At 30.5% G+C, this 14,336-nt stretch overlaps 2 protein-coding genes across 2 annotated transcripts in view; both read right to left on the bottom strand.

The window, feature by feature from the left end:
* The window catches only part of LOC129921111 (pre-mRNA splicing regulator USH1G), a 522,815-nt gene that overhangs the window by 342,928 nt on the left and 165,551 nt on the right, over positions 1 to 14,336 (bottom strand). The window lies entirely within an intron of this gene.
* On the bottom strand, positions 803 to 13,053 carry LOC129921114 (uncharacterized). The gene is made up of 2 exons (XM_056002798.1): positions 12,868 to 13,053; positions 803 to 2,570 (listed from the first exon to the last, which is right to left on the bottom strand). Exons 1-2 carry the CDS (start codon positions 12,889 to 12,891, stop codon positions 1,275 to 1,277), a joined length of 1,320 nt encoding a protein of 439 aa, XP_055858773.1. The 5' UTR covers positions 12,892 to 13,053; the 3' UTR covers positions 803 to 1,274.

Here is a 14,336-nt window from a genome sequence, read left to right as displayed (position 1 = left end):
GAAAATCAGAAAACTTTCTTATTTCTTCAAATTATTTCACTATGTCTGAGGATGATTTCCAAGCTCGTAGGACAATTGCAAAGGCAATGACACATGTGCGTAAAATTTCAACATTTCGTCAGCTGACTTCTTAACTGTTCAATCGACCATTTTTTGTTATGTCTGAAGCTGAACAAATAGCAGTTGAATGAGATATATTTTTAACTGCTGTCGAATGGTTATGTTATACCGTATTTCAGCTGATAAGTTCTTGAGAAGCCAGTGGTAAGCGCTCACAATGATTTTATAATAATTTCCACCATATTGAATAATAACATGAGGTTATCTAGTTTAAATTTGACTTAAGATGCTATTCACTCACTTTAAATGCTCTTATAAAGCATTCTATATCTGATTTTGTCTTCTTTCTCTTTTACTAGTATCAAACACACAGAAGCTGAAAGTCTCAACGATAACGGTTTTTGGCAAGAAAACATATCCTGGAAGCCTCGCTGGGTGAAATATTGGCGCCAGAAAGCAGTCTATATTCCACTTTGGAAAAAAGTCTGGGGTCCAGTTGTGAAAAAAGAATGGGTTCCAATTCCAAAGCCACCACCAGATTGGTCACATGAAGAAGAAGATGAGGAAGAGGCTAAAGAAAAATGGTAGATTTCCGTCTCTCTTCCTTCTTGTATATATTAATTTAGTATTAATTTTTAATTTATTATTTATTTTTAGTAAAAATCAAATAAAACAAAACATTAATTTTAAGTTTTTCATGATTTTTTATTTTCTTCAAAAAATAAAGAAATATATATCGTTTAAGATCGTTTTTTTGTTCTTTTGTGGGGGCCCGGGAAAGCCCCCGCCTTGAAGAGTGTTTGTGTGTTGTGTATGTTGTGTGACCTTTTTTCCTACAAAATCAATATTCTTAAATTAAGCATTTATTCCATAAAACAAATTACTAGCTCAACAAACAAAATAATATAAAATTAAATCCTTATAAGGTACCTTACTAACTGAACTGAATTATTTACAAGGATGAACTTGGCAATGTGCATAGTATAGTATCAGTCTACACACATTTGCATTTTTGTTGTAAATTTTCGTTTTTTTTTTTTTTTAATTATGACAGTTAAAGAACAGAAGGAAGACAAAAAAATGTTTCTTTCCAAAATGGCGCATAAATAGTCTCTACGTGACTCTCGAATGGGGTTTTTGTTTAATTAATTTAAGAAGTCCTATACTCTAACCTATATTCTAAGACTTAGGGGACCATATTACAAGTCGACTGATCACTGTTGCGGCGCTGGTTGTGCCTTTGTAGCTGGTTCGACTGCTACCGTAGCTGGAGCACTGCCAGTTACTACAGCTGTACTACTGCTACTAGTTTCTTCGAGTGGTGGATTGGCTGCTGCTTCACCACTTCGTTTCCAGACTGTTTTGGGATCACTGTCTTTTCGATCCCAACCAGCGACATGGTCACCACCGCCATGATGAAGATCGTGATGATCTGGAGTTGGGAACCATTCAGAAATGACAACTGGTTTCCAGATTTTCTTCCATGCAGGTAGCCAAATTTCCTTCCAGGCTGGCACCCAGATTTGTTTCCACGCTTCCTTCCATTCGAGTTTCTTGTCTTCGACCCAGATTTGCTTTTTAGCTGGTTTCCAGATTTGTTGCCAATCTTCCTTCCATTCGAGTTTCTTGCTAGGCACCCAGATTTGTTTCTTAGCTGGTTTCCAGATTTGTTTCCAGGCTTCTTTCCAGGCGAGTTTCTTATCATCGACCCAAATTTGTTTCTTCGCAGGTTTCCAAATTTGTTTCCATTCTTCTTTCCATTCGAGTTTTTTGCTAGGCACCCAGATTTGTTTTTTCGCTGGTTTCCAGATTTTCTTCCAGTGAGATTTCCAGATCAATTTCTTCTTCCACAGATCGTGACTAGTGTATTCCCAACCTTCATGATCTTTGCCCAAGAATTTCTCACCAGGTATACCCACTTTAATCCATTCAGGTGTCCAATATTGCTTCCATTCGGGAACTTGAATTTCTTTCCAGGCTGGAACTTGAATTTCCTTCCATACTGGCACCCAAATTCTCTTCCAATCAGGTACTTGAATATCTTTCCATGCAGGTACTTTAGTTGGCACCCAAATTGGCTTCCATATTTTCTTCCAGTCTGGAACTTGGATTTCCTTCCAGGCGGGAACTTGAATTTCCTTCCATACTGGCTTCCAGATTTGTTTCCATGCTGGAACTTGAATATCTTTCCAGGCGGCTACTTTGGTGGGCACCCAAATTGGTTTCCAAATTTGCTTCCATGATGGTTTCCAGATTTGTTTCTTGCCAGGTTTCCAAATTTTCTTCCATCCTTCTTTCCAGATTACTTTTTTCTTCCAGTAGCCGGGATCGTGATGATGTTCATGGTGATCATAGTGATCATGAACGTGAACATCTTCGACTACATCGGCATGGCCGATTCGTTGTTGTGCTACACTTGTGCTGACAGCTTGGGAGGCTTCAGCTTGTTGATCGATTAATGCTTTGGCAGATGTAAGGGTGATAATGTAGGACACGCACAATGTGGCGATCTGAAAGTAAAAATAAATATAAAATTGAAAGTTGTACAGCTTATAATTACGATTTGTAGGTAATAAATAAATAAATTGTTCAATGCACGAAATATTATTTGTTAAAGTTGTTCAACAATTTATAACAAACTAATATTTTACAATGGTGTATCTGTGGCTGTAGTTTGTAGTACTGTCAAAATTTTACTTAGGGAAAACCCTACAAAAATTGGCGGCAGCTGAACAAAAAGTTGAGAATTCTTCAACTTGGGCTACAAGCTACAGCCCCAGCTTCACCATTGTATTCAGGGGGTTTAATGTTGTTAATACCTACAGTTTTAAAGCCTCTTCTTTTGATACCATCTCAAAATATTAAAAGAGTCGAGATTAAAACTTCACCGTAATTGATGAAGTTATTGGTGGCTCAGTCAGGAGAAAACTGATACAGTTTTTTCAGAATGTACAATATTTTCAAAAGTCTTTTACAATCAAACAAGCTCCTCAAAGGTCCTCCAAATAATTTCGACTTGTGTAATGACCTTCAAAATTTTAATTTTAAGCAAATTCTTTTGGAAACCTATAAAGGATCTCACTGTTATCTGCAGTAAATCTTTGAAAGTCATGTAGGATATAACTTTATCTTACTCGTATCCTGTTCTTGTGAACAAAAACCAGAAGTAATAGCAGTATTACTATCATTCTCAAACCTAAAGTTTCCATCAAAATAAATAATGAATTTTTTGAACCATTGAATAAGTTTGGACATTTTATTAATTGTTTTGGTATATCGTCAATATGAACTAAATATTTGCAGCTTTTGAAAAGAACTAATCTCGGCAGGAGAATTTAAGCCGTTAAAATTTTTTTATGGGACACAGTTTTACATTTGAAACTTGTCACAAGATTGTATGATTGTATGATTGGTATGATCATAGTCTTTTTCTGTGCATTTATTTTCAAAATCAATATTTTGGATTCAGAGTGAATAATTATTGTCATTTCAAAATAAGTAGCTATCAAGAAAGTTAAGCATTTTGGCGTTTTCGTATTGGGAAATAAAAAAAACTAAAAGAACTGGTATGCCATTTTGAAATTATGAAATTTATTTTTCAACACCAAAAAATAAATTTTAAACGTTTTTTAAAAATAAAAAAAATTATTTGAACAGTCTTTTGAGGATGTTATTTGTTCTGTATATTTGTTTAAAATGAGGTATGTATGTAAAATCGCCATTAAAAATGATTTTCAAAACTAAAAACAAAAAAGCTTTTATTCGGTCTCCTTTTAGGATTTTTTTGAAGTTTGCCATTATTAACTGATACTTAATTTAAAAGGACACTTAGTTGAAACGCCACATTCGACTTTTTGAGAAGCGTATTTAGAAAAAATGAGGGCTTTAAAGTGGACATCTATTTGACTCTCCGTTAACGTTAAAAAATGTCTTTTCAGTAATAAATAAAATGGACGACTGGGGTTGCACGTACTTGCTCTTATGGTAAAAGTAACTCTAATGTTAAAGCTTTTTTTGAACAAAGTTAGGGAAAATTTAAAATTTTATATTTTTAAGGAATTTCATAAGTACCTAGTGTTAAAAAAATAAATTCTGTTTTTAAAATTAATTAAACACCGTTTTAAATAAAAAGGAATTTTTTTGAAAAAAAAAAATCGAAAATAGTTAGAGCCGTTTTAAAAAAAAAAAATATTTTTTTCTATAGCTACATATAAAAATTTTCTAACATTTTTCAAAAAAAAGTTGGTAAACAATTTTTAAGAAAATATTATTCAACTCATAAAAACGAAATTTCGATAAAATTTATCGACCCATTTTCAAAAAGACTATTTTTCAAACAAAATTTGGAAATATTTTTAAAAAATCCAAAATGTGTTTTTTGAAAAATTTTAAAAATATTTATATAATGATTTTTTTTTAATTTCTGTATAAACATTTTGGTCGAAATCAACTTTGTCGTTTACCAGAAATTCATAAATCAAAAAAACCGATCGATGGCAGGTACCTTCAATAACGGTACTAAAACTTTTTTTTTTATTTCAAAATGAAGCTTTTATGTGTTACACTACACACAAAAATGTTATTCCAAATCGTTAGAGCAGTTTTCGAAATAAATAAGCTTTTCTATTTCCGTTATATAACAGGTACCGTTAATTTGGTCCTATAAAAAAATTTTAATTTGTCCTCCAGTGAATCAGTCAATACTGTTAACTACCAAGTTTGAAGAAATGGCTCCATTGAATTAGTCAGACAGACAGACAGAATTTCCAGACCCACTTTTTTGGCATTCTCCATCATCGTAATGTCATGTAAAATTGTTATCTCGAGTTCGATTTTTTTTTACGAATCCTAAACTTGCCCTCAAGTAAAAACAGTCAAATATGGAAAATAGTCTGCAATATTTGTTAAACTTGTGTGATGATAATGACGAAATGTAGAAAAGTATTGTGCTCAACAACAGTGAAGTGCTCAACAACGATGTTAACTTAAACGATAAAATTTAATATTTTATTGAAATTTAATACATGGCTCCCTAAAGATTTAAAAAATAATTTAAATTTATCTATAAAAAAAGTTCCAAGAAAATTTAAATTCTGTTTTGAATTAATTTAAAAAAAATTGTTTTTTTTTTTTGGAAACAATCCAAATTGATATTTTCAATTTTTTTCTTGGTTTCTTTAATTAAGATTACTAAAAAAATTTTGTAAACATTTTTTGTATGCTTTTCTGACCCAGTAGAATGAATTCAATTCATTTCCGCAAATTTTTCTTGAAAATGGTAAAAACAAAAATACTTATGAATACTTTTACAATCCCAAAAATGAACAGGCCAAACAGAAAAAGAGACTATAAATTGCGTGAGAAAAATGCTGATAATTGCCTACTTTTTTTTAAAGTGAAAATTGCCATTTCACACAGCTGACTGATTAATTAAAAACTATTAGGAAAACATTTTTTTTTTCAAACGAAATATAGACATGAGAAACTTTATGCCAGGTATTAAAAATGAAAAACTGTGTCAAAACTCAGAAAATACGATTTATTCCTAACATAACATCACTATAAGATTAGACCTATTTGTGATGCTGATTAGATTTTGTTGTACCATACCATTCAATCACACTAAAAAGTGGTTACATTATTTAAAGCTTCAAACGCAATCTCCGGAAAACCATACATTTGTTTTAACCCTACTCCTGTGCGGTTTTGTTAATAAAACATTCCTTGCCAAAACGTATTAACCTGCGCCAACCCGAAGGAAGCAAAAACGTGCCTTGAAAAACATAAACAACAAAAACATGATAAAAGAATTAACATTCAGGAAATCAAACAAAGTCCACTTTCACTTTCATTTAGCAGCGCCAACAAACAACGATCGATCCGATCTATCCATGTGATTCCGCTGCTGCTGTTGTGATAGTAGTTCAACTAGGTCTTTAAGCTTCATATTCGAACATAAAAACAAAACTTTTTTCGAACATCACTTTAAAAAAGCTCTGTTTGTTTTGTTTACTTCTTTTCTTCATCTCTTTAATTTTTTGGTTTCTTTTATTTCCTTTTGTTTTGTTTTTATAAATCTTCAACAATTCGTTGTGCTCTGTTTACACTCGCCTTGACTTTGGATCTTTTCGCTTTCGTTTTCGTTTCATTGAAATCGAAAGTGTTTTGTCTTGTTCGAAAGCTTTCATCATCGATCGACTTGATGACGAGACGATGGTGGTTTTTGTTTGATAATTTCTTCGGTACACAGATTTTGGTGATCTCAATTTTCTATCCGTGCGCAGCAGCGTCACGTCGAATCGTCTTTGTTGTATCGTATTGCATGATACTTGATCTTCAAATGGGGGGCTTGAACAACAGGCTTTAAAACCATATGTGGTAAAATTGTTGCCGATGGTGGTTCATTCGGGTACATTGCATAACCACACGACACCACCTGACTGCTTCCATGCACCGTGAGCACACAAAGATTTGTGGCCAAAATGTCTTTTAGGAGATGTTATTGTCTTATATTGAGATATCGTTTAAGTGATTTCAATGACTTCTTGTCCGTGATTTACCGCAGGCAAGGTTTCAGTTTTTTTATGTAATATTTTTGTTGAGAGGATTTGGAGAATTTCTTTTGCATAACTCACAACATTCTCCTCAGCAGCCTTTGGCCATCATTAATCAACTACAAGAGAGGTCTTTTTTGAGATTGCTTAAGGTCCAACAGCTTACAAGAAGGATGTTACAAAATCAAATATTATGACTCTGAACCATTAAAAGAGACGAGGGTGGATGAGATGTCAGACCAACCCAAAATAACCCAAATGGAAGCAGTCAGCTGCGCAAATTCGAAAGTAATTCCCTTCTCGAATTTCGAACTTTCAAGATTGTATAATATTTTGAACTCTGGTCAGAGAGATGCGTCATCATCGTCTCAAAACAAAATAAAATGTAAATCACGAGTTCATTAGACGAATTAAGTTGATAGTCAAACAAATTTATTCAATGTATTCAAAATTTTATGGGATTAAATTAGTGATTTGTTACCGTCTATTTAGACAAAATTAAATGGAAAAAAACCCACAGGGGCCAAAATCGTAATCTCTCACGAAACGAGGTCAAAAAGCAGACTCATTTAATGTCCGGCTTTTAAAGGTGTTGTCTGTTGCAGCAGACAACCGGCGGCGTCAGTTATGGTAATTTAAATTGAAGAGTTTCTTAATTAAAACAAACAAAAACGTAGATTTTGGTAATGATATGGATATGGTACTGAAATGGATTTGTATTACGATTTTTTTTTTCAGAAAACTGTGAAATGCGTAAAAGTAAGGCAATGTTGAAAATTCCATAAGCGGAAAGTTGATTATTTAATAATTCATATGCGAGAAGGTATATTATTGCATATTTAATTTCTTGCAAAAAACTTTACTTTTTAGGGAAATGTGCAAAAGTGCGTGGGAAATATAGGTCAATGCTAAAATATGAAATGTTACAAAACCTAAAAAATTATTAAAAAGTATCGGTTTTAATAGGAAATTCTTTGCATCACTTTTCTGAGATTACTTCTCATTTTTTTTGTTGGGTAACTGAAAACTCGGTTTTAATTACTTTTAATTTTGTTTGATATTTTGCATTTTAATACCATTACGAAAAAATTCCTTTTTTGACAAAATATTTTGAGCTTGGAAGAATTTGACAGTATTTTATTGATGTCATCTTAGGTTTCGGTAGCTTTATCAGCTATATAAAAAAAAAATAAAGGGCTTAAGAGATAGTGTGAAATTCAGCTTTGTATGGGTAAATCCCAGAAACGATTCAGCTTTGTCACTTTTCCATGACAAAGCCTGTATAGAATTCACCATTATGTTAGGACTCCTTAAGCCTTTAAGGGCATAATTTTTAGATGTCTGCACGAAATAAGGTGGAAGGTGCTTTTGAAATTTAAACAAACATTCTGAAACCCTTATAGAGGTACCATCAACAGAACTGTTTTTTTTTAATTCCTTATCTTCTCACAAGCGACTGAACGGATTTTTATAAAATTGTGTACACATTTTTTGAGTAGCTTTTAGTAAAGTAACTAAAGCAAATTATTAGGGAACCCGGCCGAACAGCTCTGATTTTGATGATTTTTTTTTTCAAACGTAGGTAATTAAAAATACTTAAAAGTCTATAGGTAGATTAGAAATTGCCGATGTTGCCATATTGTTTTTTAAAATTAAAATTAAATTTTTTTTGAACAAAACCATCTTTTTTGGTTAAATTTCATAAAACAAATGATAGCAAAGGATTCTCAAGGTAATTTAAGGAAAAAAAATATAAGGGAGTAAGGGACAATCTTCCATCGTTTAAGCTATAAATGCAATTTTCTCACAAACTGACTTCAAACACAAAAAAAAATATTTTGAACACAAATCCACTGAATTTAATCAAAAGTTTTTGAAGAATAGTCCTCAACTCAAAATTTTTGAAAAAAAACGTTATTAAAAAATTTTAAATGGCTTTTTTTTAACTTTTTCGTAGTAAAATATGAATTTATTTAGAAAAATTTTTTGGCCATAAATATTATCAGTTAAATTCCGAAGAGGAAAAGGTAATATATATTGCAGTTTTGAAATAAAATATAAAAATTACTTCAATTTCATCGGATTTTCTTGATAAAAACTGAATTTTTGCATTGAAATAATTGAATTTCTCAATGACTTTGGCAAATAAGAACTTAAAACTTTTGCTATCTAACTTTTAACAATAAAAGTATGGATAAAAAATAACTTAGTATTTAATTGTTGAACTTTAAAAAAAAATAAGTTAAATTTTTTTCAAAGCTTCTATTAACAAAAATTTCTTCGAAAATTAAATACCTACTTTTTAATTTTTTTCATAAACCGTAATACATTTTGACATTTCCTTTTATAATTTCAAATCATAATAAATGTGGCCAAAAAAATTTGAAAATAAATGCATTTTATAATACGAAAAAAATTTTAAAAACGACATGTTAAAATTTTGTCAATAATTTTTTTTCAAAAATCGGAGTTCAATTACCATTCTTTCAAAAGCCCTTCATTCAATCAACATAATTTTAATTTTACAAATATGGCTAAGCTTCTAGATTTTTAAAAATTTATATTTAAATATTTTAGGTGTTGCCGTTGTGTTCAAATATTTATAAAATTTAATTTTTAAAATTTAATTTTTTTTTCTAAAAAATCAATCCTTTGAAAAAATTGGGAACCTTTTTGTATCTTAAAATCACTTTTCATTAGTATTTATACATAGGTTGGCGGTTGGACAACATTTCCCTTTAATATTAAAATATTCTAATATTACCAAACAATAATACAATTGATATAAATAACGTACAATTGAAAAAGAAAAAAAATATTTCTAATTTTTAATTCTCTGTCGTTTGGTAAAAATATGATATCTCCTGCTGGATCTAGCAATGGGATTATCAGTTCTTAAGGCTCTCAAATGATATTAAAATATCGGAAAAACCATTTGTTCAACGTATTGAACTAAATGATTATACCTGACTCATAGCTAAAAATAGTAAAAATATAGGTAAATAGGCAAAAACCAATCATGAAAGAAGTCTTTTAATTTTTGTTTGATTGGAGCTGTCCTGTTTCTATCAAAACCACAGAAATTAATTTTTTTTAAAATAATTGATACTAATTTTATAGAAATTCCGCCAGTATTAATTTTTCATGCACATTAAACATGTCTCTGTGCTGTAAAAATTAGTTATCTATTAGGTAGAAAAACTATTTTCCTTATTTTATGCAGTATTTTATAATAATAGGGTTTTTTTTCATTTTGGACATATGAAATCTGTCAAAGTTAAAAGATTGAGGATGAAATTCTATCAGAGAAAGAAAAATCGTCCAAAAGTACCCAAACATTTTTAAGATACAAAATATGTAGCTACCATTATTATTGATATTTATCTATTAATTTTTCAAATGCTTGAATGTAAAAAGCGAGAAAAGGATTTAATTGATTAATTAATTGAACTTGAAAAAAATATAAAATTATGATAACTAAACACACAGTTTAACTAAAAATGATGAATACTTTCCTTCAAGCAACACCTTAACAACTGTTTGTAAGCAAATGGTTTTACTACTTTTTCTTTGGTTTTTGACAGAACAGATTTTTTCAATTATTCATACGCTAGCATTTACCTGCAAAATAATGCGAAAAATTGTTCGATGTCTTTAAAATATGAATCTCGTAAAATGCTTAGCCATAGGTAAATAATGCCTAAATTTTATAATTTTATAGTCTCTATGTGTAGATGTACTTAGTTTGTATCTTATCTGCTATAACCATAACATAATAAACATTACTAAAGCCACTCATAGGTGAATGAGAAAAAAAAAATATCTTGCGCAATATAATGACAGCAGCTGATCTTCTTGCAACAACCTTTTTATAAAAACCTTTTGACAAGCAACACTTAGTTAGTTGAGTGCTAATTACATGCGCACGAATATCATGTGCATGATGTATCTTTTAAATAATACTCGTAATACCTATTTCAGTGAAAGTAAAATGGCAACAATTCCATTAGTTATTTGTACTCAAATTAAGTTAAAATGTTTTTTTCATAATCTTAAGTTTTTTTGTTTCAATTTGTTTAAATGCATGAGTAATTATTATTATGATTGTTTACAATGTTTGTATTTGAGGAAAGGTTATGAGCACGCATTTTGTGTTAGTATAATTGATAATTGTTGGAAATCAATTTATCATGCGTTGTGGCATCATTATTTATGTAACCTGTTCAAAAAAAGGGGCACAATACAGACAAGAAATGTCTGTTCAGTGCTTTAATCACTGAATAATTTAAACACGTAAATAATTAAGGAACTTGAGGTAGTAGTTACATAAGAAACATATTCCCATAATTATAATCAAATAAAGGTTGTTCCTGGTAAAACTGCAAAAAAAAAAAAAAAATGATAAAGGGCAACAAAAAATCGTTCATTGTATCTTTTTAGGCAAACAAAATATTACAGTCAAATTTTGTTTAAAGTGGAAAGGTCTGGTGTTTCTTTTATTTTAATGGATGACTTTGGGGTGCTGTACATGAATCCAACAAAATTTATTTTTCATAAGAAATCCTGAAATGCACTTTTTTTATTTTTTTGTCGTATTTTTTTAAAAGAGAGATAACTGCGCGAGAACAATTTTTTGTTTAATGTAGAGACAATTACCAACAATGTATGTTTTATCCATTAGGCTCAAAAGAGCTCTGAAAAAAACGTAGGTACTTTTTGTATAATAAAAAAAATCTTTAAAATGTATTTTTTTTTTTCGAAAAGCTGTACCTATGGAATTTTTATCTCTCTTAAGAGGATACTAAATTGTAGACAACAATGAATAAGAAATCAATTCTTAGTAACCATCTCTTTTTAATAAACCTGTTTTTGTGAAAAGACCCCCATCCTTTTCTTCTAAAAATACACTAAAAACTCAAACAAAATGCATTTTTTGCACTTTAATGGTAATTTATTAAGTTGCCGTGAAAAGCTCTTTCATGGTAATTTCTTAAGTTGCCGTGAAAAACGTTGTTGGAAAAATTGTGTTACGCATCCCAAAAAACATAAATGTAGCCGGTAAAATTGTTTACACCAAAACTTTCCTTTTTTATAGGGGCCTTAATACAATTTGACTTGACAGTAACTTTAAAAATATTTTTTAAGTGTTAAGGGAAATGAAATATTTCTTTTTGAAAAAAAATTAAATGATATCAGCTCAAAATCACTTTATGTTCTAGTTCTGCCCTAAGAAGTGCAAGAGCAAGTTAAGAAAAAAGGAATTGAAAACTAATAAATTATTAGTATCGATACTAATCGATACGCGTTGGCGGGATTAAGAAAATGTTTATCTTTTAAAAATTCTGTTGAAATTTTCATAGAAAATATAAAAACCATTCAACCATTGTCCAAGCTGAGCTACTGCTCAGAATCTCACGGTTCTACATTTTTATGTATCTACAATAAAAAAAAATCACTTTATTCGTTACTTTGAAGTAGTTAAAAATTTACTTTTGAAGACGTATAAGAGCAGTACCTTGCCTTTTTGGAAACTCAATATTGTTTAGAAACATATCATATCTCAGATCCCCACACACACAGAAACTGCTTGTTTCAAAACTTTTGGTACAAAAATCCAAATCTGTTTTGCAATTCTTTAATCAAAATAAAATATTAAATTTCTGAAATTTTCTTATTTTACAATTCTTACAAAGCCTCAAAAAATGCAACCGCAAATTACTGACATTCAGCTTGCAAAGGGCTTGCTTAAAATTTTGAAAAGAAGCTTTATAAAGTGAAGAATAATTTCAAAGTAAGTACTTAAACTTTTAACAAAGGTACTCCTAAAAGTAATGAAATAACTTTATCAGTTTTATAAATACTAGACACAAAATCAAAAGCAATAAAAGTATCCTTTTGCTGACACTCGCTTTGGTTTTTTTTTATTTACAAATGAGACAACTTCTTTGTTTAACGAAGTGTTTTAGAATTTTTTTTATTGCTTTATCAACTATTACAACCAATTTAATATTAATTAAATTAGATATGTGCACACCAACTAACAAAACATTCACTTTCAAAATTTAAACCATTTGTTTTACTTTTTCATAGAAATGTTTTAATATCTTTAAAAATTATAGACATTTTAAAATGTTCATCCTTTGTTTACATGTCCATTTTTTAAACAATTTTTAAAATATTTAAAGTTCACAGTCAAAACAACTTTCACATTTAGATAATCACAATTTTTAAGAAAAAATAATTATTTTCATACCACAAAACTCCAACGGGTTTTCATGGTTCCCGGGGAACAGGATAAGTTTGTTTTTAAAAATTCACCAAAACAATTTAATTAGCTTGAATAATCCTTCAAAGGAAAAAAAAAAAATCACAACACCCTTCTTCAATAAAGCGCCTTTGTTAAGAAACGCACCACCGTATCTTTTGCACCCAACCCAATCGTCTTTGAGGGAAAAACTGTTTCAACAAATCTTTGACACTCGAGTTAAATACTGTTCAAATGCACAATCCCCCTGTTCAACCGTTATAACCGCGACACATAATTTTTTTTAACCTTTACTCAAATCTTATACGTGCAACCGTTGTTCGTCGTCGTTGTTGTCGTAGTCTTTTCTTCATGTCGATCTTCATGCAAAAAAGCTTTCTTTCTTTCCACAAAGCCCACACTCAAAAATATATATGAACAACAACAAAACTTAAAACCTTGATTCAATTTCGTCACGACATTGATATTGGGGTAGGGTTTGCTCTCCTGCACAAAATTGTTTCGGGGTTATCCTCGATATTGTCTGTGTCTTTGCAGACTCAACAAAAGCTCTGAAAAAAACCCACATCGGCTTAAGTTTAAGCACATTGCTCCACAAAAGCTACTAGTGTTTATGTTTTGTTTCTGTTGTGACTCTTGGAAGTGGAAGCCGCACGTTTTTTTTCCAATTTTGTTTATTTTTTCAATTCTCTTTTCCCGCCGCATTCGGTTTTGTTTGTTTGTTTTTTCTTCATCGAAGAGTGATATCATCTGATACCGAAAATGTAACTGTTATGTTGTTATTAAGTAATGCTATAAATATTATACCAAAATGTGCGTAGGAAAGAAGCGCGAGCTGTGTGTATTTTATTTATTATGCGGTAGATGGTGTCTGAATGGCGATATGTTGTCACAGCAAGGTCGTTGTTCGGGGTGGTCATAGCAATATTTGCAATGCCATGTGTTTATGACCAAAAGAGTCTTCTTTCAATAATAAAAAAAAAATATTTCAAATAATTCACTTAAGTACAAACAGCTTATGATATGTCAATGAAACCTCGCGAAACAAAAGAGCTGATGTACGAACTTGAATTTTCTTGTCTTTGGTTTTTTGTTGAGTCCAAATGAATTTTTGCAAATATTTTTAAGGAATTCCAATAAGTGATATCATGAAGTATTTTAATTTACCTCTGGTGGACAGCAGGTTCAATTATAACCTGCCAAAAAGGAGCCAAAAAAAAAAACTTAAAGAATTTTTGGGAGTATTTTCACAGTTGTTAAATTTTTATCAACAAAATCCAACGAGTCAGTTAATTTCTTCAACTGAATGTGTAATAATAACTGTTTGTTAGACCTCTTAGCAACAATGACGGAAGCAATTTTTTTTTTTTCATTTACACACATTTGCGGGTTTTAACATTTTTTTCCTCTTCGATGTTCATCTTGTTTGTAATATGGACTAACAGTTTTTTTTTTGC

The sequence above is a fragment of the Episyrphus balteatus genome, chromosome 1 (genome assembly GCF_945859705.1).
Source record: "Episyrphus balteatus chromosome 1, idEpiBalt1.1, whole genome shotgun sequence".
Lineage (NCBI taxonomy): Eukaryota > Metazoa > Arthropoda > Insecta > Diptera > Syrphidae > Episyrphus > Episyrphus balteatus.
Note: the sequence above shows the minus strand (reverse complement) of the source record. Positions and strands in the feature narration are given on the sequence as shown.

Coding starts and splice junctions, on each gene's coding strand:
- LOC129921114 (XM_056002798.1), bottom strand. CDS start 12,891: ATGAAAACCCGTTGGAGTTTTGTG. Junction 2,571..12,867: donor AAACCCGTTGGAGTTTTGTG/GTATGAAAATAA, acceptor TTTTACTTTCAG/ATCGCCACATTGTGCGTGTC.